The 27,038-nt window shown below is 40.8% G+C and overlaps 1 protein-coding gene across 2 annotated transcripts in view; it reads left to right on the forward strand.

Moving 5' to 3' along the window:
- Positions 1-27,038, forward strand: part of GAB1 (GRB2 associated binding protein 1) — a gene marked incomplete at its 3' end in the record, with an annotated part of 102,561 nt that overhangs the window by 40,088 nt on the left and 35,435 nt on the right. For both annotated transcript variants that reach the window (XM_081999777.1, XM_081999778.1), the window contains exon 2: positions 21,331-21,625. In XM_081999777.1, coding sequence (XP_081855903.1) covers positions 21,331-21,625 — 295 coding nt within the window. The remainder of the gene's footprint in view (positions 1-21,330; positions 21,626-27,038) is intronic.

Here is a 27,038-nt window from a genome sequence, read left to right on the forward strand (position 1 = left end):
TAACAGCTATAAATTAGATCTGGCACATTCCAGTCAAACTTGTTGTTATCTTGAACCCTTTGAGCCCCACGTTGGGTGCCAAAAGGGGCTGTCGTGGTTTAACCTCAGCCGGCAGCTAAGCCCCACGCAGCCGCTTGTTCACTCCCGCCACGGTGGGAGGAGGTAGAGAATTGGAAGAGTAAAAGTGAGAAAACTCTTGGGTTGAGATAAAAACAGTTTAACAGGTAAAGCAAAAGCCGTGCACGCAAGCAGAACAAAACAAGGAATTCCTTCACCACTTCCCATGGGCAGGCAGGTGTTCAGCCATCTCCAGGAGAGCAGGGCTCCATCACGCGTAATGGTTATTTGGGAAGACATTGGAAATACAAATGCCGTAACTCCAAACATTCCCCCCTTCCTCCTCCTTCCCCCAGCTTTATATACTGAGCATGACATCATGTGGTATGGAATATCCCTTTGTCCAGTTGGGGTCAGTGGTCCTGGTTGTGTCCCCTCCCAACTTCTTGTGCCCCCCCCGCCCCCAACCTATGCACTGGTGGGGTGGGGTGAGAAGCAGAGGAGGCCCTGACTCTGCGTAAGCACTGCTCAGCAGTGACTGAGACAGCCCTGTATTCTCAACACTGTTTTCAGCACAAATCCAAAACACAGCCCCATACTGGCTACTATGAAGAAAATTAACTCTATCCCAGCCAAAACCAGCACAATTTTGTAGGTTGAGATTCTTGCTTTTTACAGGTTGTGTCAAGTTTGAAGTGGTTCTGTGTATTTCCAATCTAAATATGACAAGACTCTAGACTAATGTACTTATCTGGTATCCTTTATTTAATTTCCCTTCCCTTTCCTTCACATTATTGAAAGCAGCTAATATTAAAAGGATACACTAGAGAAAGTGTTCTGGTTTAGGGAGATCTGTTTTAGGGTCCCCAGTCAACCCTAGATATGCGTAGCTTTAAAAGAAAGTAAACTGTATTTTTAACTATATTAATATCTGTGCTTATGCTTGTGTATTTTTTTCTTGCATTGAAGGAAGATGTGTTGGGATTCTGGTAGCACTAATATTTTCAAGTGCTTTGTGAAAAGTGTAAGAGGTAAAGCCAGTGTGATAAGGTAGTGCTAGTTTAACAGGTACGTCTTAGATTTTTGCCCATGATTCTTGCACTTCTTTGTTCAAACTGCTTAATCTCTCTTATATAAAATGCTGATAATAGAGGGGCTTGTTTTGTTTGTCTTTTGAGCTATGTAATGTTGCTAGTTTTTTTTTTAACTGTTTGTACAACTGGATTCCTGTGTTACCTAGGAAGACGTGAGGACTTGGGGCTATTTTTTCCCGTACAACCAAGGAACCAAAAATATAGGCTAAGTTTAGGTTTAATATTTAGATTTTTCTCATTAGTCTTATCTGCCAAATAGAACAAGTTTTCTTTGTACATGCGTTATGTTACTTTGAGGTTGGATGCTTCTTGCTTTGGTAAATTAACAGCATTAATTACGGCCACATTTTTATATTGGTAACAGTAAAACAGCCAGTGTCCTGTGCTTTGTGAGCTCCGTTTGATGATAATGGGAGCAGCTTGTGTCTCAGAAAAGGCAGCTACTGATGCTCCATGAAGCTTTATGATTTTCACATTATAATAAATGTGAAATTTATTAACTGTAAACATTTAAATTGTTATGCGTAAACTTCGTGTTCCCCATAAGGGAGCTGTTGTATTTTGCTATGATTGAGTATAGAACGTGTGTAAAATTTAAAAATGGAACGTGGCCATAACCTGTTGGATAAAAGTGACATTAATTATAGGACTGAAGCTAGCAATGTTTTCTGTACTGTTATGGCAGTACTTAGTTCACAATTTCTTTTTATCCTGTGAGGTAGAAACTCTTCACGGTTTTGATTTCTGTGCGTGGCAGTCATCTGGCTGTAGGAGTGATAGCAGAGTAAGCCGATTAGCGTGATTGATACTGCTTGTCAGGGGACTGGCGTAATGGGCTACTATTGAGACGACTTTGTGAAACCACACACGGATGAGGTAATCTCATTAGATGATTAAAACCTTCATTGAGTCTACTAGATTGCAGAGCTTTCAGTTGTATTGCTGTTGGGAACTGATGCTAAGTAAGTGTAGTGCTTTCCTTGGAGTGATGCTGAACTGGAGGTCTTGCTGGGTTTTTCTCCTGGATAACAGTTGCAGCAGCTGGAGGCTGATGAAGGATGTTCCGTCTTTCTGTGTTTTAAGGTAAGATTCTGGACGATGGTGTCATTTTCTTTTAAAGTTGGCGTCATGCTTGTGCTAGTTTAGTTTTGTAATGCTTTGGTGTTCTTTGTGAAATTCTGTAGTATTAGCGTTAAAATGATGTTTCTGCTTTACGTAGCTTCCTAAGTCCCTACAGCCACAGTTCTGTTTTTATAAACTAAGTGTGTTTTTTTTCTGAAGGTTGGCTTTGTCTTGACCTAGGATGAGGTGTAGTGTAAGTGGGACTCCTTATCCTCTTGTCTGTCCTGTTTACAAATGGTGTGGCAGGCAGCACGTGCTCGTATTTGAACCTGTGGTATACGGAAATCCTATCTGACTTGGTCATATGCTGCTTGTTTTAAGCAGCTCATTGAAAACCATTGAATTTCAAATGAAAAGTACTGCACTTCACTTGTGGTATACTTGAGCTTTGTTTTTCCTAGCAAGCTAAAATGAAAAACAAATGTTTCTAATTCTGGGACTTCAGCGTTACAGTATTTATAATGCAAGGGTTACTAGAACAGAATTTTGGAAGGTCAAGACTACTATTCTGAGACTGACAGTAACTACTGTTGCTATATTGTTGGATTTTTCTGTATTAAAGAATATCCCAGTTAATCTGTTGAGGCAGGGGGTGACAAACAGAAGAAACATTTCTAACTTCCATTGCGTGTTGTGAGCAGTTGGTCCATTTCTGTTGCTTAGAGAAGGTACTATATGACATTAATAAGCACATACGCACATCCAAAATGTGAGGCAAAAGCACAGCTACTCTCTCGTTTTGGCAAGGGAACCCCAGCAGCGTAGTATCTTCTGAACTCTGTGAAATGTGGTCTACTTATTCAGCAGTTCTGCGAGGAAGTAATCTTTGTTTAAGAGTTATTTAGGATCTGATGATTAAAAAAAACAAAAAAACCCCAAAAAACAAACCAGCCAAAAAGCAAAACCAACCCCCCCCCCCAACAACCCAAAACCCACAATAACAACAACCTGTTCCAGCATGTGAACAAGTGGGGAAATGCGAGAAGAATGTTCTTTCATGTGTATTTGACAAAAAAATAAAAATACAAACTTGCACAAGTTTCTGACAGGTTATAGACAACAATATTCTGTGAAATATCATCAGCAGAGCAAGTACGCAGCAAGCTTTCAGGTTTAATTTTCCTATTTAGTAAGAATTTCATAACTTGATGATAGGAGACAGGCAATGATCTCGTGTGATTGATTTTAAAATTCAGGATTATACTGGATACCAGTGACACAAATAAGAGATAGGCCAATAATTTGAATGCAAAATCAAGTCGAGTTTCATCAAATACTAAATGCTTAAGAAAATAAATGAACTGGCAAGCATTACAAAGTTGTTTATTGTTGTTTTTCCCCTTTCAAGCCATTCACAAAACATTGTTTGTGCAGTTGCACATATATTTCTATATAGTAGACTGGAGTGAGTTACTTTACTATTACAATATCTGTTGTGTATAGGTATGGAAATGTTTTCTATTTCAACTTTAACTTGCTTTCCAGGTGTGCTGGCTGAGTTGAAGTATCTCAAAATCTACTCGGAGGCCTTGGTCAAGTCCTGATGTTGCCTGAGGTGTTTGAGGGTGCTCAGTTAATGGCACTGGTTTGCAGTTACTTTTTACTTTATGAGCAAAGCAAGGCCTTGGTACGCAGCTTTATTCTGCCAGTGAAGGACCTGTTCCTCTGAATAGAATGTAAAATTATGGAGTATTTCCAGTGAAACAAGGCAAGTGTTTTGATTATGAAAATAGCAACCTCCTTTGTTGGTATGACTGCAACCCAGCTTACTCTTTCCAGAGCGACTGCCATGAACAGAGGAGAGCAAATCATAAATGAGAACTCTCACAAGCCACTTTTCAAATGGAATGAGTTATGGGCTTTACTTCTTCATGCACTTTTCTTCTTTCTGCATGTTGGGTCCACTTAAAATATGAACTCGCAGGGATGGTATCTTGGCCCTGTTGGCTTGTTGGAACAGATTAAGTGACTTCAGGTTCACCAAGACAGAGTGTAAGCTAGGGAGATTAATCCACAATTGTGTTTGTTACCTGGCCTTTCCTATTTAAAAGTTGTAACTCTCTTTCTGCTTACATAGGCTGGTTGTGATATCTGCAAAAGCCATAATCTCTGTTGGTTCGTGTACACCTCCTTTCAACTCTATACTGTAAAGTGACCGCCTGGTAAACAAGGGTAAATAACCCATCTCAAAACACCTCTCCTTTGATTGAAATGAGGAAAAATAAAATCTTTTTTAATGTCATTTTTTAGAGAACTGTTTGTAGAATGGAGAATTGGGGTCAAGTGCCTGAGCTGTTGCAGAGGAGAGGGGGTTAAGGCTGAGCCCTTCTCATGAGAGACTAAGTGGGATATCTGGACTACCCAGAAAGTATATTTTGTTCTTTGTTCATAAAGAAAACAAATAGTTTTCTCTACTGAGTAAAATTTTGCTGATGGTGATTTGTGCTTTGAGCACTAATTTTCCTTTCACTGTAAGAAATCTATATCCAGTGATTCTTAGTTTCTTTTGCCTGGAGTTAGGCATGCTGATTGAAACCTGCTTGGTGTAACTGTCTCGGTATCAAACGTTCAGGAGTTAATTTGCTGAGTATGAAGGAACTCTTGGGCCTCTTTTTTTTTTTTTTTTTTTTAAAGAAGCCTTCTACACTTCTTAAAATAGTGTTCACAACATATTTTGCTGCACTTTGTTCTGCGCTGTTTTCTTCCTTCCCACCCCCTGCTCCCTCTCCATAACAGCCGGGTGGGTGAACCCGAGCAGCAGCTCGTGTTCTACCTCTTCGCTCTTTCTTTTGTAAGCTGTTTGTTGAGCTGGCTGGCCTGCCTCCAAAAGTGTATGAGCGTGTTTATACATATAGCCTAACAATAGTATCATAACACCAATTTGTTTAACCTGGGCTGGAAATACCAATCTAAATATTGTGAATCAAAGGGAAAGCAGTCATTTGTATATGCTTCTCTACCCTGTCAGCTCATTTCTCTTGCATCTGATTAAATCACTGAAACTTCTCTTGCCTTCCGTGGGAATTCTATCAACTCTGTTGATATGATGCGATACCTCTTTCAAATGCACAGAGAAGGTCAGGTATAGCTTTTCCTCCAAGCAGCATCACTTTCAGGCAGAAGGTGTTTAATTTCTATGTCTAGTTCAAGCACACATCACTGCAGAAAATCATCCACTCCGGCTGCTGTGGGGAGGGCATACACAGTATAGCCAACTATTACATTATTTGCCTGTACTTTTATTGCAGCATTTGAGCAGAGTTGTGAGAGGTGGAAAGAACACAATTAATACACGTTACGCTTATTTGTTAGTCACAAAGTGACTAACAAATTGATTGATCAGCATATTTTGGTTAAGGTGCCAAGGCTTTGGTGTAAGTGCTCTTTATTGTGCCTTTGATCACCAGAATAATTTTCCTCTGGATTGAAACAATTTGGGTGGTGTCCATCAGTAGCTGACGTGAGTGGTCCTAGAAGTATTTAGAGTCTTAACATGCCATGGGGCCTCAAGTTTTAAAGTTTATAGTGTCGGGGCGGGGAGCGCAATGCATGTTTTTGAACCAAAATTAAGTGACACTAATTAAACACTCTTGCTTTATCATCCCATCCTTAAAATCTTCTGATCTTCACTGTGCTGTGAGATAATTTTGCTTTAGTAAAACCTGAGTTGACTTGCCCAATCTGCTGCAATCTGTCTTATTTTATCTGAAAAATTTTACCAGGGAGAGCAAGAATGGGCATTCCCCCCCACTCTGGCACATGGGTCCGTTATCGAAAGTGAGAGTGTATTTGCTTCCGTGTCGCTCAGCCTCTGGCCTGCCTGCCTGTGAAGAAAAACGCGTGCTCTCAAATCGTGGAGTGGCTTCAGTGCAGCGGCACCTGCCTGGTAGGGAGCTGACCGCGGCAGCGCAAGTAACGTGACGTTAGCAGGCGTCGTGTCTCCGCAGTCGGTGACAGTGGAGACGCAATCATTCTATATCAGCGGTTTCTAAAATTACGGTTTGACATCGTTGTTCTTAGCCGTACCGGTTCTGTCACGATTCGCGTTGTGAATACGCGGCTTCGGCTCTGCAGCCTTCTAGAAGGAAGAGGCTCGCAGCAGAGGCAAAACCAGCATGTCCAAGTGTGAAGGTCAGCCGAGTCTTGCTTCGAGTCGCCATTTAATTTTTTCTTCCCCTCTGTGTTTTTGTTAGCCTTTCGGGTCCGGGAGGGAGGGCAGGTGGTTGGCCGTGGAAGCAGGGGAGCCGTCCACTCGGACACCTCAGCGTGCGCCTTCCACCCGTGTAGCGTTGCGGGGAAACAGCAGCGTGGGAAAGCTGAGCCAGCCGCCACGCTGGATGTAAAAGCGCGCGCCTCCGCCAGCGCTCGCCTCCTGGAGACGCAACGCTGTGGCCTCCCTTCGTGTCGGGACCGCTGCGGGTGCCGGTGAGCAGGAGGGAGGTGTGCTCAGGGGACCGGGCGAGCCGCGTCCCTCTCGCCTTGCTGCACCCCACGGACAAGTGGATCCTCGTCACGCAACCCGATACAGGCGGCCCCGGAGAGCCCGAGGGAGGAAAGACTCTGGATGCCACTGTAAGTGGTGGGGAAAATGAGAAGCTTCCTTTTTTCGCTTGAAGTTTGGTATGTTGTTATAGTGGCATATCTTTTTCTACATCTGTATTTCGAATCAAATTGAATCGGTTATGTGTCTTACTGGGTTCATATAAATGGTGGTGTGGTCTACGTTTTTAGGAGTTGGAAAATTTTGTATGAGATACTAAATCTCATTTCTGCTTTCATGCCTCTTGCTGTTGCCCCAAAGCTCTTCCCATTTTAAGGATTAAAAAATGGTCATCTTTAGAAATAGAATATACTTTTTCAGTGTCATTACACTAGGGCTACTGAAAAATAATTGGTGCTATAGCAAATCTGGCAGCCATTATTATTCCTAAATAGCTCCAGAATGAAAAGGGTTAAATTATGAGTTCAGACAAAGTACCTGCTGAGGTAGGTTGTTTTGTCCATTTGAGGTTACCAGCTATTAAAAATGTTTTCAAACTGGTACATGTGTACCTTATAATTCTGTTAGATGACAAACAAAATGTAGAAAAACATGTTTTCCCCTTTCCACAGTTACATTGTTCCTGAAGTGCTGGCAGTAGTAAGAGCTTCCAGTCAGTAAACAAAGTAAAAGCTGCTTAGATGTATAGAGAGCCAATAAATAAAAGTAACAAGCATCCAGTTTTAGAGTCGCTTTGCTGCCTGCAAGTTAAAAATTAAACATTTTTATACTAAGTGAAACTAGTTACGAAACTCTCACAAAAAGATATAAAAAGCAGTTGGATAATGTGGTGCCAGCTTTTCATGTCAGAGAGCAAAGCTTAAAAATGTGAAGTAGTTTGCAAGCCAGAGGTAAAGGGCTATAACACTTGAGTCTGCTCAAAACTACGACATAAATAATAAAAATCTGACGGGGTTTAAGTTCTAGTAGTGTCGGTGGTTTGATGATAGTTTTTTTTTTTTAAATTTATTTTTAATGTTTTTCTGTATTCTGTGATGTGATCCGATACAAATGAAGAAATGAACAATCTCACTGTACTGAGCAAACAGCAGGCTGATTGTTCACTTTTATCTAGTGCACAGAGGAGGAGGGGAATAGCTTGTGATGAGATCAGAAATTCTAGGCAATTTTTATTTTCCATGATTCTCTTAGTTACTCATCAGAAGGATGCTGTTATTAAAAAGAACAACAACAAGCCCCCCACCCAAACGATAAATGCGTGTAAGAAGAAATCCTTCTCAGCACTAAAAGGTGGAGATGAATGGTGATATTTAGAACGTCTCAAGTTTATGGGCATTTCCTAGATTACAAAGGTGATTTTAAAGGGCCTTTTGCCTCATCTTGTTCTTCACCCAGAGAAATGCCTGGCACGGGAATTGCATTTTCAGTGCATTTAACGCTGAAATGATGCCATTTACATTTTGATGATACCAAAGATGTTTGTATCCATCATCTCTCCAAAGTCTGACTTTTCTTATTACGCTTAGATGGAGCCTTAGATGTGGGATGCTTTTAACTGAGCTAAATGTGAAACACTGGCCACTTGGTAAACTAAATGCCCTTTGTCTACTAGGTGCTGAGATGTCGGGGGCCGTTCAGCTGGGAGCTGCAGCACAGCTGTGGTAGCTGGCCTTGGAAATTAGAGCTGAGAAACAAGTTCCTTCTTTCATGATACGGCTACATAAAGATATTCTTATTTTTCTGTGTTTACTTATTTTTTGTCACATGATACTTACAGCAGAGGAGCATTAGTCAAAATGACAAGAGCTGTGAAGTAAGTTTTCTCCCAGCAATTGTTGAAGGAAATGTTTTGGTTTTAGAGAAAAACGGCATAAAGCTTTCTATCTTTCCACTTAAACTAAGCATTCGAGGTGAGTCTGGGAAGGATCATGATTAGATTTGCCACCTTCTAGTTTTTTTTGGTTTGGGGTTTTTTTCCCCCCTCTCAAATGTGCTAACTCCTTAATTTTTTTTTTTTTTTTTTTTTTTTTAATGAAGGCTTCATGGACCCTGGGGGTTGGCCATTAATTTTAGGCCATTGTGTGAATGCTAACTACTTAAAAATAGTCATGGAGCCAACCTTGCTTCCTCTCAGGGTTTATCAGTTGGAAGCATCTTCTTTTTATCCTATGTGTAAGCAAAGACCTCTCTGGATTGATGATTTGATCTGTATAATGGAAAAATCTAGGCAGGATATCCTTTCTCTGTTATTCCTTGGTGTGATGGCATCAGGTTGTGTCTTAAAATGGGGGAAGGGAAGAGGAGGATCCTACTAGCAGACAGAGTGGTTTCAAGGGACTCTTAAACTTCAGGCTTGCAGAGAACCTTGTATTTAATCTCCTTGAAGCGTTTCTGCTTCAAGCTACTATTGTAACGTGTCCGTCGTGCTTCTACTGCGATGCTCAGAAGCTTGCTCATGTCCAATATGGACATTATTTGGAAGTTGTTGTGGATACCGTGCTGAAATATATCGTGAGGGGCTTCTCGGTAGTTATTTTGGGCACTTGCAGACCTTAACGAAATACTGCAAGCAAGATCCCGTCTTATCCTGCAGAAATACAAGCTTCCCCTGCCAAGAAAAGAATATTTCTAGTGTAATTCCATGGTTAAAGTGCCTCTAAACCAAACAGCGCCTAATGTGCAATGGAAGTACAGTGAAAGCTCGATGAAGTGTGTGCATGGAGTAGCAGATGTACTCAAAATTATGTTGGAACATTATTACGGCCTTGCATTTCGGCGTGCTTGGAACTATTCCACTATAATGCTCCTAGCCTGAAATTTTGGTTGCTGTTCGCAAGACAGAGGGACGTTACCAGCTTTTGTGATTGTGGAAGACCCTTTGATTTGGTCATCTTGTGTTCAGGACAAAGAGTCTGTGTAAAAACGACGTTGGTTCTTCATTCCCCCCATTCCCTTCCCCATAAAATGCAGTATAGCTCTTATACAAGAGGTCAGTCCCTCTCCGAGTTAGTTCATTCTGCTCGTATCATCGTGACCCGTATGTGTTGTGGTGTAACCGCAAAGGAGGAACCTGAGGGCTTTGGGGAGGGATGACAGAGACAGGACGTGATTGTGGGTTTGCAAAATAATAATCAGCTGGTACGTGGGGTGCGAGACAAAAAAAACCATTAAAACTAATAAAAAGAAATGCTTTAATTGCCCGTCTGGGCTATGGAATCTGTAACCCTCAAGTGTTCATACCAAGATGTTAGTACAATTTAAAGCACACGAATTTTTTACTGGTAGTGAAGATACCCATGCGGTCGTTGCTTGGGCTTTTACATGAAGAGAACATAAAGATCCTTCCTTCTACACCACAAAGTGCACCTCGGCTACTTAAAATTAGCAGCGGTCCTTTTTGTCTTAGTAAGTTGTTCTGTGACTTTTTTTTATAGCTTTAACTGCAGTGTTTAAATGGACCGCTGGGTACATTTTTTATGAGAATGTCGTATTATTGTGTGGGACATACAGTTACACCTATTACTGATCCAAGAGCTTGGATAAATAAAAATATTTTTAAGAGAAGACATAATGCTGTAAGAAACTTCTGCTGCTATTGTTTACACTGTTGGAAAATTAAGTTCATTGTATATAATAGCCTAATGACTACGACTTAAATGCAGAATCACAACGTATGCAAGAACTTGTACCTCTGTGCTCTTAATAGTGTTGTTTTGCAGATTTTAGCCTCGTTCAACCTAGGATCTCTAACAAATATTGTAAGTCTATGGTAGATAACATGTTTTAAGCAACTGTTGAAAAACCAAAGCAAAGGAAGTTTTTCAAATCTTAAGCCCACCCCTCATGTATTAAATCATTCGAAATGTTACAATTGCTGTTATTTTCAGTCCATTGTGTCTGCTTCCTGTTGGTCAAAGGTTATGAGGATAGGGTGGTGTAGAGTGAGGTGGGAAGCCGGCAGGAAAAGAAAGCTTTGCTTATTTTGGGGTAGACACAACTGCAGAAATGGCCAGGACATTGCTTAAATTTTCTGAAGACTTGAAGAGGTAAACTAGAAAAAAAACCCGTTCTCGATGTTGTTTACTTTTCTGCTTTGTGACTTAGGTATATGGAGAATGAATTGGAGTAAGTAAACAAGGGCTTCCTTAAAGGATGTTACCTTTTTGCGTGAAAAATGCTTTTTTATTCAAAGAGAGGTGTAGAGGTGTAGCTTTTGTTTTGACTTAGAAGGTGACTTGGTAGATTCTGTTTCTGAAGCACGAGCCTAAACCTCTACCTATTTGTTCACTTGTGTCACTAACTCAAAAAAAAAAAAAAAAAAAAAGAAGTTTTACGCCACAAAGTGCAAGTAGAAGCTCTGTGATGTATCGCTTCAGTACGCCACAGGCATATGGGGGCGTGCGTCGGTGTGTTAATACGGCCCTCCGAAAGGCTTAGTTTACCTTAATATTTGTGTCGCTATTCAAAAGCCATCTGTAATTTCTTGGCTGTTAAAACAATAGCGCGAGCACTTCGGTTTTGCCGCCCGGGACGGTTGCAGCGGGCTGCCGTGAGCGGACGCTGGCGGGAACCGGGGCTCGGTCCCGGCGCTGGGGTTCCTCCGGCGGGGCAGCACCGCCTTTGCGGTAAGCAGTCGTGGCAGCGCCGTCCGGGGCATTTGGTTTCGGGACAAATCCTGATTCAGGGGGCTGCTCCGGGTCGGGGAGAAAAAAAAGATGAGTTGATTGGTCGTGGTGGTTAAATTCTACAAAGCTGTTGAGCGTAATAATATATGGCATGAGGGTACCGCTACTGTCTGGGAAACAGTAGGAGACTTTTTTTATGTGAGTTTATGAGAGCGAGGGGGGGCACTTGGTAAGCTAATCAAAGTAGTTATACCGAAGCGTCGTGATTTTCAAGTGTGCTGGTATCTAGTTAAATTTGCTACTGGTATGTGATGTAGCTGGTTTTTAAGTTTCTCAACCATTTTGTTACTACCAATGAGTTATTTGAATCTAAAAGTATGTTGCTTGCAGTGTTGGAAAAACAGTGTTTTTGTTATAGTCGAAACTCAGTTTAATTAGCGTAGTAAAAGCAATTTATATATCATAATGTCTTGCAAAGAATTTCCACTTTGTGCTTGTTTATCTTGAAATAAATTTTTCTCTGGCATTCAGAAAAAAACTCTGCTGCACCTAGTTGGTAAATATTCTCAGTCATGTAAAGTGAGAATGTATATATCGGACACAATGCTGACTTTTACCTTAGCTTTTACTTTTCTTAGCAGCTCTTCCTGCCATATCTGCATGCTTGGTTCATGCACGTTGCAGATTTGATGATTTGTGATGGAAAAGCTAATAATTCTGGTCCTAAAGTGTAAACACTGAGCATGCCCTTCCTAATTCTTCCCCTTTCCTAGAGTAAGGAATTCCTTGCGATGCCTCAGTATTTAAAAACTACTGTGCTGATCGTCCCTGTAATACCTTGGCAGAACAATGGATTTCCTTTAGCTTTCCCTTTACTGTGCCTGAGTGAAGCGGCTTGAGTAAGTATCGGTCCTTTCATTGCTGTAATAGTTAACTGACTCATTTACAAAAGAGGCTCCTGCTTTGGTCTACAGATATTCGATTTACAAAAATGCCAGCTAGCGTACAGCCTTGCTCTCACAAGGAGCGGATAAGGACAGTGTCAACATGTCCTAAATTTAATTTGTAGGGATTATTTAAAACATTGTCTGGACTTTTGTTTGGAGACTTTTCCATGTCTGTGAATGTGTAGGAGCTTGTTTCATTATGCATACAACTAGTAGGTTAAACCAGGCTAGTTACTTGGGATGCAATTTGTAGAAATTATGAGGTATTTTTGCACCATCCTCCTTAATTCATTGCTAAATCCCCCTTAATTCATCATTCCCTATTGAGGTTGGAGAAACTGCTTCTTCTGTAGCTCCAAAAAAGTACAAAACTCAGTATTTAAGCCTATGCATATTTTGTTGAAGAGATGATGTGCAGAATACCTGGCCTCTGTCATCTGTAGAAATCTCTGTTTTGGATGCAGGATGAGCACACTTGAGTGATCCAAACATGAAACTGTGAAGCATGGGTTATATGTTTGTTGAAACTGCAATGTCCTTTAAAGGACCCAAAATAGCATGAGGAATTGCATGTTTTTACATAGTTCTAGTGTCTTGCTTTTCTTTGTGTATAAGGCTTTCACGGATGATGAAGATAGATACCGACATAGGCAAGGAAGAAGCAGGGGGGGGGGACAGGAAAACTGAATCTGTACAAAATATTACAAAAAACATTGGCTTGTGATCTGGAAGAATGGAGTTTTTTCACACCTTGTTATAAACACCACTTCAAAATGACTGTCCTCCTAGGAAATGAGAAATGAATAGACAAAGATACATGGTGAAGTATTTCATCTCCAGCCATTAGTGGGAAAGCAGCTCTTGATATCAGTGGAGTGTATGCTTGACCAGTCAGCTTTGCATTTATCGTGTCTTTATAAATCCTAAATGTTTTATTTTTCTGTGCATTGCTCTCAGGCAACTTGTCACAACGTAGGCCCGTGAGCTCAGGATTGTGGAACTCCAGCCAAACAGCATGGCTGGTGTCTTCTCTGACTTGTCTCGTTAAGGGGGTCTTGTAAGCGCTGTAGTCACCCCTGTGATAAGTAACTTAGAGGCACTTTAAAAAAAAGGGCAGAACCTACTCTGAATGTTTTTCTTTCTTAGATTAAGACTTGTGGGGGGAAGTGACTTCTAATTAAGAGCTGATGAAAAGACTGAAGCAGCTTTAAAAACAACAACAAACAAACCTTTGTCTGATGAATACACGGAAACATTGCTTTTCAAATAAATCCACCTGATGCAAAACCTAATTGTAATTTGGTTGGGTGATTGTGAGTACTATCAAAGAGGCTGATCTTTAGGAGGGATCTGAAGGAAGGAGATGTCATGCCCTTGCTTATTGATTTGTGGAGCCTTCAGAAGTTGAAGAAAGATGAGAGATGTGGGAGAGAAGGAAAAATGAACCAAATCTGGTATCAGTGGTTGAGCAAAGCGATAGGAGGTGACTTGCAAGAGGGAGGGAGTCAAGTAAGTCCATTGACTTTCCTAAGAAGAAAAAGAGGCTCAAAACTGCAATAAAGAAGTCAATAAATGGAGAACTTTGAAATAGAAGATGATGTGATCAGGATGAGAGAAGGGAGATAGTCCTGGCAGTATTATTTTAAATAGGATGGGTATGGGAAAGACTAGAGAGGGAGACGATCAGAACATGCTTGTGATCAGAGAGGAAAAGACCAACTTTTGGACGTGTTGTGAGAAACAGGGCAGCAAACCAAAGGCCTCGTCGATGTGTGGGTGGGGGACCTGCAACAGATACGCTTCTCCTTATGCCGTGAGAAGTGTTATGTTGTCCTTGCTGACAAAGCAGTGAGAGAAGATGGCAAAGCTGGTACCCGTGGTAGGGAACGTGTCGCTGGCAGGACTGTTAGGGAGTTGTGCCTTAGCCGTGCAGAGTGGGTGGTGTGAAGTAGAACAACTCATGTGAAAAGGTACGTTTGCCAGTGATCAGAAATGATAGACTATTTATAGGTACAAGAAGTAGCTAAGATGATGTAGGAAGATAGAGGGGGATGATCTGGTCACTGGTCCTAGCGTGGAGATTGTGACATTGTGGAGAGCTTGGGTCCTGACTCTGCTGCAGATCTCCTGCTTTATTGCTCTGTATAGCTCCCTGAATCGGTTTTCCTTTGGCGAAGAGCTGGTAATTCTCTGGTGTGCAGGAGTATGGCAGAGAGAAATTTGTGCTTGCCAATTAGAAAATTTCTGACATACTGCAGAAAAGTATTTATTGAAGTGACGGATGTTACCGGTCGTAATAAGGATCAGTTTAATGTGAATTAGGCGATACAGACCTGGCTGCACAATTACACTGGGCAAAGGCTTTTAAAAAACCCAAAATAATGAAATTAAAAAAAAATCAAGAACCCCCATGCAAAATGGAAAGGGCCATGAAAATAATCAGTTTTAGATTCACAAAATAGAGCAGCAGCTAGTGCTACATTGTCTGAATTGTATTTTGCACCTTTTTTGACGCTTTAACTAGTAGTGCAGTGCTGGGAGACTAATGCACATGCTGAAATGTCACTTCTGAAACAGCGCTCACAGTAAATCTGTGTGGAGGTATTGTTCTGCTGTATTTTCAGTGTTTTCTTTTGTTTATTTAACAAGCTAAAGTTAGAATCGACAGCACAAGACTAGAAAATGGTGACAATAGTTTGAAAACAGGAAATTTTGGCCTTGTGTGTATTCGGAACAGATGATCAGGATGATGGCCAGGAGAGTGGAAACTTCCACTGAGACTGTTTTTTCCTTATTTTGCTCGGTGAGAAAAGATGGTGCTTCCTGGAAAACAAGTCTTAAGTATTTAAAGAAAGTCATAATGTATTTAGTATTTTCCTCGTATCATGTTTGTTTATTTTGCAGCCATCTGTTTACACTTCTTAGTATTTAACGCTACTACAAGTAGAATGTTTGGACTATTGTCAAATCTTGGAAATGCAGTTTCTGCTGTTAGAATTAAGTCACTAAACATGCTTTTTCTTGCGCTCGGTTTAGTTGTTCTGCCTTACGTTTCAAAAAAGAAAAAGAAGGGGTTTTAGGGAAGAGGATGGCAGTTGCCAGTAGGTGTTATGACAATGGTTTTCAGAAGTAACTAGTAATTACACATTCTTCAGTTCTGGTGCTCATGATATGGCCTTTTTAAAAGCAAAACCAAAAAACTTTAAAAGATTTCCAGAAAGTGCTTTCTGGAAAACAATCCCTTAATTTATTTCCATGTAGAAAGATACAAGTGTTAATTTCTCAGGGAAAACATCAGCCAAAATTTTGAAATTTCACCACGTTGCAGTGAATTCTGCAAGCCAGAAGAGTGGCAAGTAGAAAAAGTAAAGTTCTGTATTTGAAGTACCGTTACCTAATGTGACCTCTTTTGGCTACTTCCAGGCGGTCCTCCCAAATACGTGCCTTGTGGGATGCAGCTCATCAGTGGCAGTTGTCATTGGTCTCTGCCTACCGCAAACACGGTTTAAAAAGAAGCGTAGCGTGAAGGAACACTTATTTTTATTTCATTTGCCCTGCTAAGGGACGCAGAGCAGAGATCTAATGCACCAGTCAATGAAGCTGTGCCAGAGGGGTGTTTGGCTCCTGCGATGAACAGCACACTTAGATACTAGAGATGTGGAGGCAAAAAGGAGAAGAAATACTCAACTTCTCCTGTTTGTGATCCTTCTCCCTGTTGTTTCTCAAAGACATGTAGCAATTTCACCATTGTTTAACCTTTGCACTGGAAAAAAAATAAAGGGAGAGGGACAGATGAAATAGATGGGAGCAATAAGCATAAAGGAAACGAAATCTTGACTCCAGCAGACAAGTGAAAAGACCTCAACGGTAGGTTGAGGACTTAAACAAATGTCCAGGAGAACATTCTGAAATGACCTTGGGTTGTCTTCCCCCCTGCCCCTGTTTCTCTTTGGTTCAGACTCTGCATGTCTTCTACTTACTTTGTAAGTTCTTTTGGAGCAAGGAAATGTTTTCTCATGCGTTTGTAAAACATGAAGTGTTCTTTTGGATCCTTCCCTGTGCCCCTGGGTAAGTCACTTTCTTCCAAGCCTTAGTTGACTTTTCTGGGAAAGGAGGATGCCAAATACTGCCCTTTTAAAGTACTCTCTGTGGAGTACGGAGTGTGCACAAATGTCTGCACACTTGAGAGATGAGAAGGAAGGTCTGAGATGTGTAATTTTATTCCTGGGTCTACTGGTCATACCTGGGGGAAAGATTTATTAGTGGTATTACTGGAGTGGTAAGTGATACGCTCTTTGGCTTAGCCAGCACTCAACAGTGTTGGAGGTTTTTTTTGACTGGATGCTACCCAAGAGAAAAAAGGTGGTAAATGTGTTGAAGAGGAAAATCAGCTTTAAATGACGTGAGGGTTATGGGTAACAATATTTAGCGAACCAAAGAAGGACAATTGACCAGTTTATCAGTAAGCCAAGTTACTTGACCACATGAGAGCAAATGTAAAAAATTGACCAGAAAAAGTTGTCTTTGATTTAACATTTCTAAGCTTTTATTTAAACATTTCATGTAGTTATTTTGGCCTCTTGAGCAACAGCTTGAGGGGATCCAAATGGAAGGTTAAATCCTTTTTAAAATATAAATGTAAATGATCAACTCTTTCCTGCCCCTTCCTCCCTCCTTTCCCTCTCCTTTTACACATACATCCCCGATTTCCTACATCTTTGAACTACAGCCAGCAGCTGAAAGAGGTAAATCTCAAATGTGGGGGGGGATCCATAAATATAAAGAGTAAAGGAGGTGTAGCTACAACTTCTTCAATAGATATACTTCTTGTAAGGAAATTATATTGTAAATCCCGTGTACTGCATACAGGTTTAGCTACAGTCCTTCATAAAAAAAAAAACCCCAAAAAACCAACCCCAACACTGCTAAATGATGTTTTCTGCCAATTTCCTAGCTGATTCACTCGCTTTTAAATCAGTAGTTTGCATATATGTGAGTGGAGAAACTAATCGTAGGAATTTCTTGGTAACCTACTCAAAATGCTATGTGAAAAATACAGAATTCCACTATTCCTTTGATCATTTGATGCTCTGTGGGTGAGCAGCTTGTCACATTTTAGACTACCTCAAAAACAAGCAAACAAGCTTGTTTCTATAGTTATGATGGTCTCATGATACAAATGTCTCATGATACAAACAGGACAATGTTTGGCACGAATGGTGATGTCCTGTGTCAGGCCAGCTGATATGCTTTGCAGCTCAAAGGAGAAAACAAGCTGAGACTCACACAAGGCCTTTCTTCGTCTGAAACAAAAGCAGCAAACCTCGTTAAACCTTGTTTTGTAAGAATTTACAGAGCCTACACAGGCTTCTGGTGAACTTGGTTCCCATGACGTTTGCCATACTATGCTTTTAAAGGGAACAACTTTTCTTCTTAAATTAGGTATTTGATCTACATGCAGTGTTTTGTAACTAGGTGGTAGTATATCTATTTACAACCCTGTTTATATCAATGATTAAAAAACCCCACCTTTTCTCTATTTGTTCGAATATCTTTCCAGAATTAAATGATACTGATATTGGGACAAAATGTTTAATCCCATACTGGCTATTTTTTGACTTCTGAAACTTAATGCAGTTGACTTTTAGCACAGAAACCCAGTATACATTTGATAATGTATGGCTGATAGCATCAATAATGTGACAGATAATTAGTACCTGTGACTTAAACCAATTGCATCTCTTTTGGTGATTATGAGAAATAGTCTGTAACGTGCTCTGTAAAAGAAAATGCAACATTTTCAAAGAAGAATGCCCAAAGGAGTAAAAAAAACAAAATTAAATTTGAGTAAATACACACGTGCATGCTCTCTTTTAGAGATTTCTTTTTGGAAAGCCATTACTGAGGCAGCTCTTCCTTAGACATACAGCACAGTATTCCGTGCTTCAGTGAGGCGGTATACAGCTTTCGTTACAACGACAAATACTGAAATGTTAAAAATAGATCAAGCTTTAAGAATCCCAGATATTTTCAAATAACAAAGAGTGATTTATGTGGGCTCATTTTGCACTTTGACAAAATATAGAGACGCTTTTGTACTATGATTAGCAAGGGTGCTGATGTCAGTTCGCTTGTCTAGCTTTAAGCTTTATTCTGCTGCTAAATTGTGCTTTGTACTGTAATCCAGAGAACCTTTGTATCTGCCTTATTAGTGTGTAGTTTATGGAATTGCTTTTGTTTTTCAATATAATTTGTGCCAGTTTCAGTGAGTGTGACTCATTATATGTCTGAAATAAACATTCACATATGCACTATGTGAAAACTCTTCAAAAATAGTAGCAGGTGCTGGTAGGCTAAATGCAATGTTTTAAGTACTTTATAGATGCTATTTTGTAGCTCGAAGGGCTGAAAAGCAAATGCAGTTTAGCTGGTTGATTTTCTGAATTTTTAAGGGTCCTATTTACTCATTAATGCTCAACAGAGATTGTCAGGATTGCTAAGAATCTTTCACTCCTTAACACAATAACAGAAATAAACTTCTAGAAGAGGCACGCTTGGTCGATAGAGTTGATTTGTTTTGTTTTGTTTTGTTCGTTACAGAAATCGTGAGACAAAATGCATCATGCTTCTCAGTTGCTCTTGTCCCTCTCCTACCTCTAATCTCTTTCTTCCTGACTTAAGTTTTGAAAATTTCATCTGAATGACCGAAGGCTGAGGTTAAAGATAAAGCTAGTTTCTGAAGCAACAGAGTTTTGCAGTTTGGGTTGAAACAGTTATCTGTGGTCGACCTTGCCTGGAGAGACAGCCTCCGGTATTGAAGTTTCCTGTTATCCTAGCATCTAAGTTGTCACTTGATTTGGAAACAGGAAACAGAACAAACTTTGCCAGTGCTTTTGGGTCGCTGTTAGACAGCGCTTATCAGCTGTGCTGCTAGAAGACGCTCACACGTGAAATCTAAATTGAAGGGGTTTCATCTGTTACGTCGTCTGCTTCTGTGTTTTGCTGTTCACCCAGTTAAACTTACTGCTACCATGGAAATAGTTGCTTGAGAACTTGACTTGATTCACACAGTTCAGTGTTTAAAGGCAGATGCTGTGTTCACAACTACAATAAATATAGTTGTTTATAAAAGTTATCTTAACTTTTAGCAGCTTGGTAGTTGGAGAATGGATCGCAAACCTCAATTAAGCTTTCTGGCATTTTTCCCTTTCTCCTGTTCTCTGTATTATCTTTTCATAATAGCTTCCTAAGCTTGATACCCAAAAAAGGCATGCCCACTGGACAATGAGGGTTTTATGAGACTCTAGTGAAAAGCTGACGGTACCAGTTCGGGGCTGGAAGATGGCAGCGCAGTTCTTGCTCTTTGTCCTTTACATCCTCCCTTCAGCTAGTTTGTTTGAAGGCAACAGCTACATAAAAATGAAGTGGAAACCCTCTTGTGCCTCAAGAAAATGGGTCTGAATCTTTTCCTAATACATACGGTGTGTAAAGGACATCAGATGTCTTGACCACTGCTGGGACCATCCTAGCTGATTCCATTCCTTTCCTTGGTTAGCATGCAGCCAGGGCTGGCCAAAAGGAGAACGCGCTCACCTGGGTTTTTCTCTTTTTCTTTCTCCTGTTGTTGTTTTTGGTCCTTCCAAAGGACTTGCTGGTAGCCTTCTCTGAATACCCCAAAGAAGTTTTAAGTGGGGTGCCTTGGGGCGTGGTGTGAGTCTGCGGTGTAACACGCAGTGGCTTGGCTACCGCATTGCTTTGCCTTGGTCTCCAACTTTGCTGAAAAGCGTAAAAACAAATGGACAAAACAGTGACGGCTCCCCAGTGTGTCCAGGCTCTACTTTCAGATTTCTAACTCTGAATGCAGTGCAGCTCTTCTAGTGGGCAATGGCAGCATGCCTAATTTCTTCTACTGTGCCCATTATCCTGGTATGTGTGCCTGTAAGGAGGCTTATAGCTTCGAATGCTCTGTTGCTGGTAGAGCCGAGGAACTAAAATGCGAAGTGGAGCGACGAAGGTGCTATTGGTAACGCCGGGACAGTTTTATGCAAGCTTGGTTTCTTGGTTTGAGTTAGCGTCTTTGGCGAGAATTATGCCAGGCGACGGAGGCCCCTGGGAAGGACAGGCAGCTGAGGAGTAGTTGGAAAAGGAGGCATTTTCGTTGTGCTTTTCTCCCGGACCAGCTTCTTTCTCTCTGCGGTGGCAGGAAGGCTGGTATAACAAGCACAGTGTCAGATTGTGAAATGTTTCTTCTGTGGACGTACCTTCCACAGAGAGTTTTTATGTGGTAAAACTAATGTTTGGTTGTTCTCTCCATCCCCATCTCTCTAATGGTTTCCAAAATAATAATGTAGCTGTTTTTCTGGAAGAAGTACTATTGTAGAAATATTGTGAGGTTCGGAGTGCAGAGTTCCCCTAACATCAAAGCGAGCATATGATGTTAGCATTGTCTGTTCTTTAAATGTAGGTTGCTATCGTTGAGTATCAGTGAAAAATTCAGGGTTAGCCTGAAGCAGCAGATAGCGGAAACAAGACACTACAGAGCACTTAAAGATGCATCTTTATTTTGTTTTCCCCATGCCTACGTCAGCTTCCTTCAGAAGTTTTTTGTCTGTGCTTTTTTTCCCTCTCCTGGCTGCCTCCCCCTTACTATTTTTTTTTTTTTTTTTACTGGATTAATCCTTTCTCTTTTTGTAAACAGTAATTTAATTATATGTCCCCTTCTTAAAAAGAAAGCTCAAATACAGAAGAAATAAACTTTAAAATACAAATTCACTAATCCTGTAGTCCACTGCTGTAACAATATGTAAATAGATTGTGCTAAAGGTAGGTAACTGGTGCATAATCTCTTAGAAATGTAATTGAACTACTTAACTGTTTCTTGGTTCAACCCCCGGTTGAAACCAGACACAAAAGGTAACAAACAGTCTTAAAGTATGATTTCTTCCTTCTAATTTTTCTCCCTTTTTTCTCTCTCCAATTTTCAGGCATGGAAGAGGAGATGGTTCGTGCTTCGCAGCGGCCGTTTAACGGGGGATCCAGATGTATTGGAATACTACAAAAATGACCATGCCAAGAAGCCTATCCGAATTATTGACTTAAATTTGTGTCAACAAGTGGATGCTGGATTAACGTTCAACAAAAAAGAGTTTGAAAACAGTTATATTTTTGATATCAACACTATAGACAGAGTTTTCTATTTGGTAGCAGACAGCGAGGAGGAGATGAATAAGTGGGTTCGATGTATCTGTGATATCTGTGGGTTCAACCCTACAGATGAGGGTAAGTTCTGTTGTTTTTTCTGAGAAAGTGCGATGCCTACATGTGAAGAAAGTTTCAAAGATCAGATTACTATCTTTAGCTGGCACATGTTTTAAAACTTGTATGCATTGGTTATGAAACTTCCTTGTGACTCTGAAAAAAAATAAGCAGAACAGAGGAAGGTACTAAGAATTTGTTACAAACTAAGTGTGCCATAGAAGTTGGATGATGCTCTTCTGTTTTGCATGATGTTAGGCCTTAAGAGTATAGGAAAAATCTTTAAGTAAAATCATGCAAAACAGAAGATCATCATAATCATCAAAGGAATCTCATTTGGTATAAAAAACGTATGGTTATGCAAGCAGGAATGAGCGCAAAATGTCAGGTTTCTAATATTACCATTTCTCCGTCTGCTTTGCAACTTGGAAAAAAAAAAAATCCGCCCTCCACTGGCCGGAACAAAAAAAAATAACTTGTAGTTCTCCACTATCCAGCTCCAATCCTACCAAAATAGATGTTGTGTGAAAGCAGCTTGTAGGAAACAGGATGGTGTGTTTAATTCCTACAAATACCTTGTGGCCATTGCTTGTCCTGAATCCATCCTTATTTATTTACTTATTATTCCTGCATTCCTTGTGGAGATTAGTGGGTTGCATGACTTGCTGTCGCTCTGTGCATAGTCCCAAGGAAAGATTAAATAGGAGTGGTAAGAGGGTTATAAATAAAGCATGCCTGACTGAAGGGGCTAGAATTAAATCCCTGGTTGTTGTAGGATTGTGGATTGAGGGAGGTAGGGGGAAAAAAAGGGCTTGCATCTTTTCCACTCCAGCCAAATCTTCAAAAATGACTGGAAAATATTCTTGCTTTCTGAAGAGGGGTCCTTTCCTTTCTCCTTATTGCAGTTTTGAACTAAAACTTCATCATGAAAACTTTGTCTATGAGTTGCCACTCTTAATAGCAAATTCAGTGAAGAGTATTTGTTTTGACGCTTCCAGCATGTTTTTATGACATCCTGAACGTAAGAGACCACCCGCAGCACGTTTCTAAGAGTGATTGCCATGTGATTCAGTATTCAGCCTGCCAGGCATCCGTTACGTGTACGGGAGAGAGGTGGGCTTTTCGGTGGATAACACACTAGTGCCCCGCTGCAGCCGTGGGCAGGAGACGCTCAGAAATCGCTGGTTCTGGGGACGAAGCAGGAATCTGGGAAGTAAGGAGGAAATGTGTTTATCTGGCAGCTCTTGTGTGTGCGGGAGCACAGAGGAGCATGTGTCCATTGCGTGGAGCGGAGAGGTGGGGTCCCCTCAAAGCCATGAGGCCTTTCCTTGCTGAGAGCTGGTGTATTAGTAATCCTTAATTTTCTGTTGATGTTACATCTTCTGTTGAACTACAGATGGAACACGCTATGAATGCAGAGAGAACTATGTCCTCACTGGCTGTTTGGACCAAAACTGGCTTTTGCTTCAGTCGATTGTATCAGTAACTTATCCCCATTATACTCTCGTTGCCTGTTTGGCATTTCAGCTTTGTTTGAATTATCCCAACGCCTTTACTTTACATAACTGAGAGTCGACAGTACTGTCTGGTTTATGGGTTTAGTAATGTCTTGCAATGCGTTGAGGAAGAAATAAAAAAGGGAAATGGGAAAATCAGTTGCTGAGTGTCTGTTTGTTGCCAAGTTCTTGTTTTGACAAGATAAATCTTCCTACTCATGGAAGATCAAGTCATAAATGTACTTAGAAGATCTGTGTTAACCTACAGTTTATTTTGAGAAGTTAAAGAGTAAGCGAAGTTCACTGCAGACCATAAAAAAGCACTGTTATTTTGGTACGGAACTAAACAAAAAGAGATGGTATGAGGCATAAGCAACCTTCCCTTTAGCCTGGAAGATAGTTTTCTTTGAAGCTGGACAAAAAGTCTCTTGCCAGACTGGTTAAGGGTCTTGTTATGAGAGGACTGTCATTGTGTCATCCTTGGCTCAAAGACTGAGGGCACCACTGGCCTATTGCTCCTGCTGCTGTTCGTTTGGAAGCCCCAGTCCAATTGCTTCCTTGGATTTACAAAGAAAAAAATTCTGAGATGGTGATGGTTAGTGCTATCAGAAAATGAATATGGAGTTGTTGTTCTGGTGTTGAGAGGAATGAGGGAGAAGGTTAATCATAACTGTGGAGAGACCAAAAAAGTAAAGATCACTTCAGAGTAGCTCTGAGGTGCTCCTTTCATACTTAGTGAAGACTCAGAAATTCCTATGATGTGAAGTTCGTATTTTTCTTTTATTCCTTTTCTTAAAAGTGAGTATTCACAGTAATTTCTAACTATCTAATGCTTTATTGTGACCTTCCAACTAGAAACTGATTTATGCACATGAAATCTGTTCATTTTGGAGATCTGCAATTTTACATTCGTATTCGGACTGAGCAGATAAATTTATGTTCTTTAATCATATCTACAAGCCATTGAGTCTCCAGCTTTCCGATTGCGTCATAGTAGAGTTTAATCTGTAATGATTACATTACAATTACATTATGTAACTTTTTATAGGGACTTCCTTTTAAGGAAGGGTTTATAGACAATTAGGTCTTTTAAACTGACAAGAAGACAGAAACATGAAGGAATTTTTTTTTTTTTAAATAAGGTAAATAATTCTACTTTTGTAGAGAAATTTATGGGTGTGTTTTATGTTCAGCTAATGCTTCTTGTTTTCAGATGGAAGCTGTAAAACGTTTCTGTAGCATCTTTTTCAAATGCATGTGCGATGCGGGGGGAGCTACACATGAGCGTGGGTTTTAGGTTTACGACTGAGTTTCACGCGGCACTTTTAACACTCATATTTTCTCTGTAAGGTCATAACGTAACAGGTCATTTAGGGGTATAAAATGTAACTACAAGCAAAAATGCGTTGCCAGTGTTTTGTGCACCTTGAACTCCAGTGAGACGTTCTAGGATGGAGAGACTAAATGGGCATGGGAAATGACTGTGCTCCTCTGCCTGGTGCTGTGGAGACCTTAGCCAAAATACTGTGGCCTGAGCTTCCAGAAGGGTGAGGATGAAATGTTTAAAGAACGGTAGAAACAGAGGAAACGGATTTTTTTCAAGTGATCAATGAGGAGAAAAGTTGAAGGCTTTATTTTTCCCGGGAAGAGAATACTAAGGGAAGAGCTGACTTTCAAAGTATAAAAAGCTGTGACAAGCTAAAGACATGGATCAGTTGTTATCTGAAGAGAGAAGTAATTTGTTTCTTTTTCAGTGAGTGATGTAATGATAAAGAAAAACCTTCTAAGGCTATTTAAGCACAGGCTGTGAAAGCCCTTCCCTAGAATTCAGTAGACACATCTGTGATGAATGTTTTATACGTGATCCAGCTCCATGTTTCTCTAATGTAGTGAATTGCGTGCTTGGCAGAGCAGGGGAAGGAGGAAATAATCTTACTATATGCAAACATGTTACTTGCATGTATTCATTTGAATAAAGATCGCAATAACAAAGTAAACCAGAAGAAATAACGAAGTAAAGCAAAAGAAAAAAAGACAAGGGAAGAACAAGACATTGAAATCTACAATTACATTTACACAAATAATTGTATGTGGTAAAGAAAGTTTCTGTCATCGTAAGGACTGTACTTTGAAAGAGCTACAGCTTGCTTCACACACAAGGCTTTCCAAGTTTGCGGTATTTCTGTTCAGGCAGGTGCTATCTGGTGTATGCCTCTCGTGCTTTCTGCATTTTGAACAGTAAAATTCTTTTCAGATAACCATTTTTTAATCATGTTCTGATAATACATGCCCTGCAGGTTGATCATAGCTTGGGTGCGGTATCAGTGACTGGCAGGATGAACGTAACTCCACCTTCCGATCCCGACTCCTTGTACTCTGTCTAACGCTGCGTGGTCAGGCATCCCTGCCGGTACGCTGTGCTGGACATCTCCGTATCAGATCAGGATGCCCCCGTGCCACAGGGGTACCGCCCTTGTTACACAAGCGTGGAACAGAAACCAGGCTCTGCTGCTAAGAACTTACTATCTGCAGCAAGAGATGTCAACGTAGGAGCAGAGGCATGGGAAGAAGTGAAAGCAAATAAGGTGGCTTTGACCATTGTGACAGATAAATGGTCTTAGTGCTTCAGCTGTTGGCTGGTTGTTGAGCTCTGGGGTTTTTGAGAAGAAATGTTCAGAGGGAGGTCTTTGATAAATAGGTAGTGGACTTTGGAGGTGTTTAGGGTACCCTTCCTGCATGAAGGGTCTGCCTGTAAGAAATAAAAAATGTTCTCCTTTGATAGCTTTAACAGTTGGATGATAGAGGCTGGCACACTTGGCAAATTAAAATCGCTATCTCAGTAACATATGATGAATATCAGAGACCTTGGTCATGAAAGTGCTCAAAAGTGAGGAGAAGTAGCATGACCTTTTCGATGAAGGAAGGCAGGCTCTGGAGGCGTGTAGAGAGAAGTGCAATCACAGAGTAATAAAAAGCATCTCTCTTTGTGGAGGCTTTTTTGGTTGCTTGTTTTGAGGAAGTAGAGGTGGGAGATAATGGCCACTGAGATGTAAAAACGTGGGTTTTTTTGAGGGTGGAATTGCTGAGAGGAAGGTGAGGATAGACTGTTGAAGGAGGCTGTCAGAGTTGCAAGATTTCATCTGGCAAAATTGCAGAGGAATAATAAAATTAGAAGAAGTGGAACCACAGAAGGACCTGAGATTTGGCCTAGCAGGTTTTGTAGAAGTGGTAGCTGGTGGCTAAAGAGCTAAGTGAAGGAAGGCAAGGCTGAGGTGATCCTTGCCTGTTATCTGAAGGAGAAGGAGAAGACAGCAGAGAAGACTAAGATGTCTTCGACTTCAGATGATGAGGTTAAAGGGCAGGTGGCTGAGATGATGAATAGAGCACAAAGTCTGCAACAGGACTTCCCTTACAAGTATGTGAAGAAAAAATACATAATGTTAATGCCGCCAAAGGCGTCCAGCAGGAACCAGGGAAAATTAAGCTAATTACCTAGGTGTATTAGATTCAGTTTATTTTTGCGCAAGGAAGAGTGGAATCACCTTTCGTATGATTTTTTTGGATGCCTTTGGGGGCATTAACATCGCCTGATGAGTTGTTAGGAGAAGGGGATTGCAAGAACGTGGACTTGGAAAACTGTTCTGCAGATTGCTAGTTCCCAAGTCGTGAGGTGCTGTGAGGCGGTACATGAGGCACTGAAAACCCCTCCGCAGCGCAGAGGTGCCCACGGTTCCAGAGTGCGGCCCCAGCTGGGGAAACTCGCCGGCTGGCTGGAGCAGCCTGCTCTGCCGAGGAGAGCTCTGGGCCTTTTTGGTGAAGAAAAAACCCCAAACTTTTCAGTGTGGTGGGCTGCACTGTTTCTCTTCATGAGCACCTACAGAAGTTAGTCTGTAACAGGATTCTTTGGTTATTTTTCCTGCGTCACCCAGCCTGTGTACCAG

This window comes from Phaethon aethereus, assembly GCF_964289735.1.
Source record: "Phaethon aethereus genome assembly, chromosome: 4".
Classification (NCBI taxonomy): Eukaryota; Metazoa; Chordata; class Aves; order Phaethontiformes; family Phaethontidae; genus Phaethon; species Phaethon aethereus.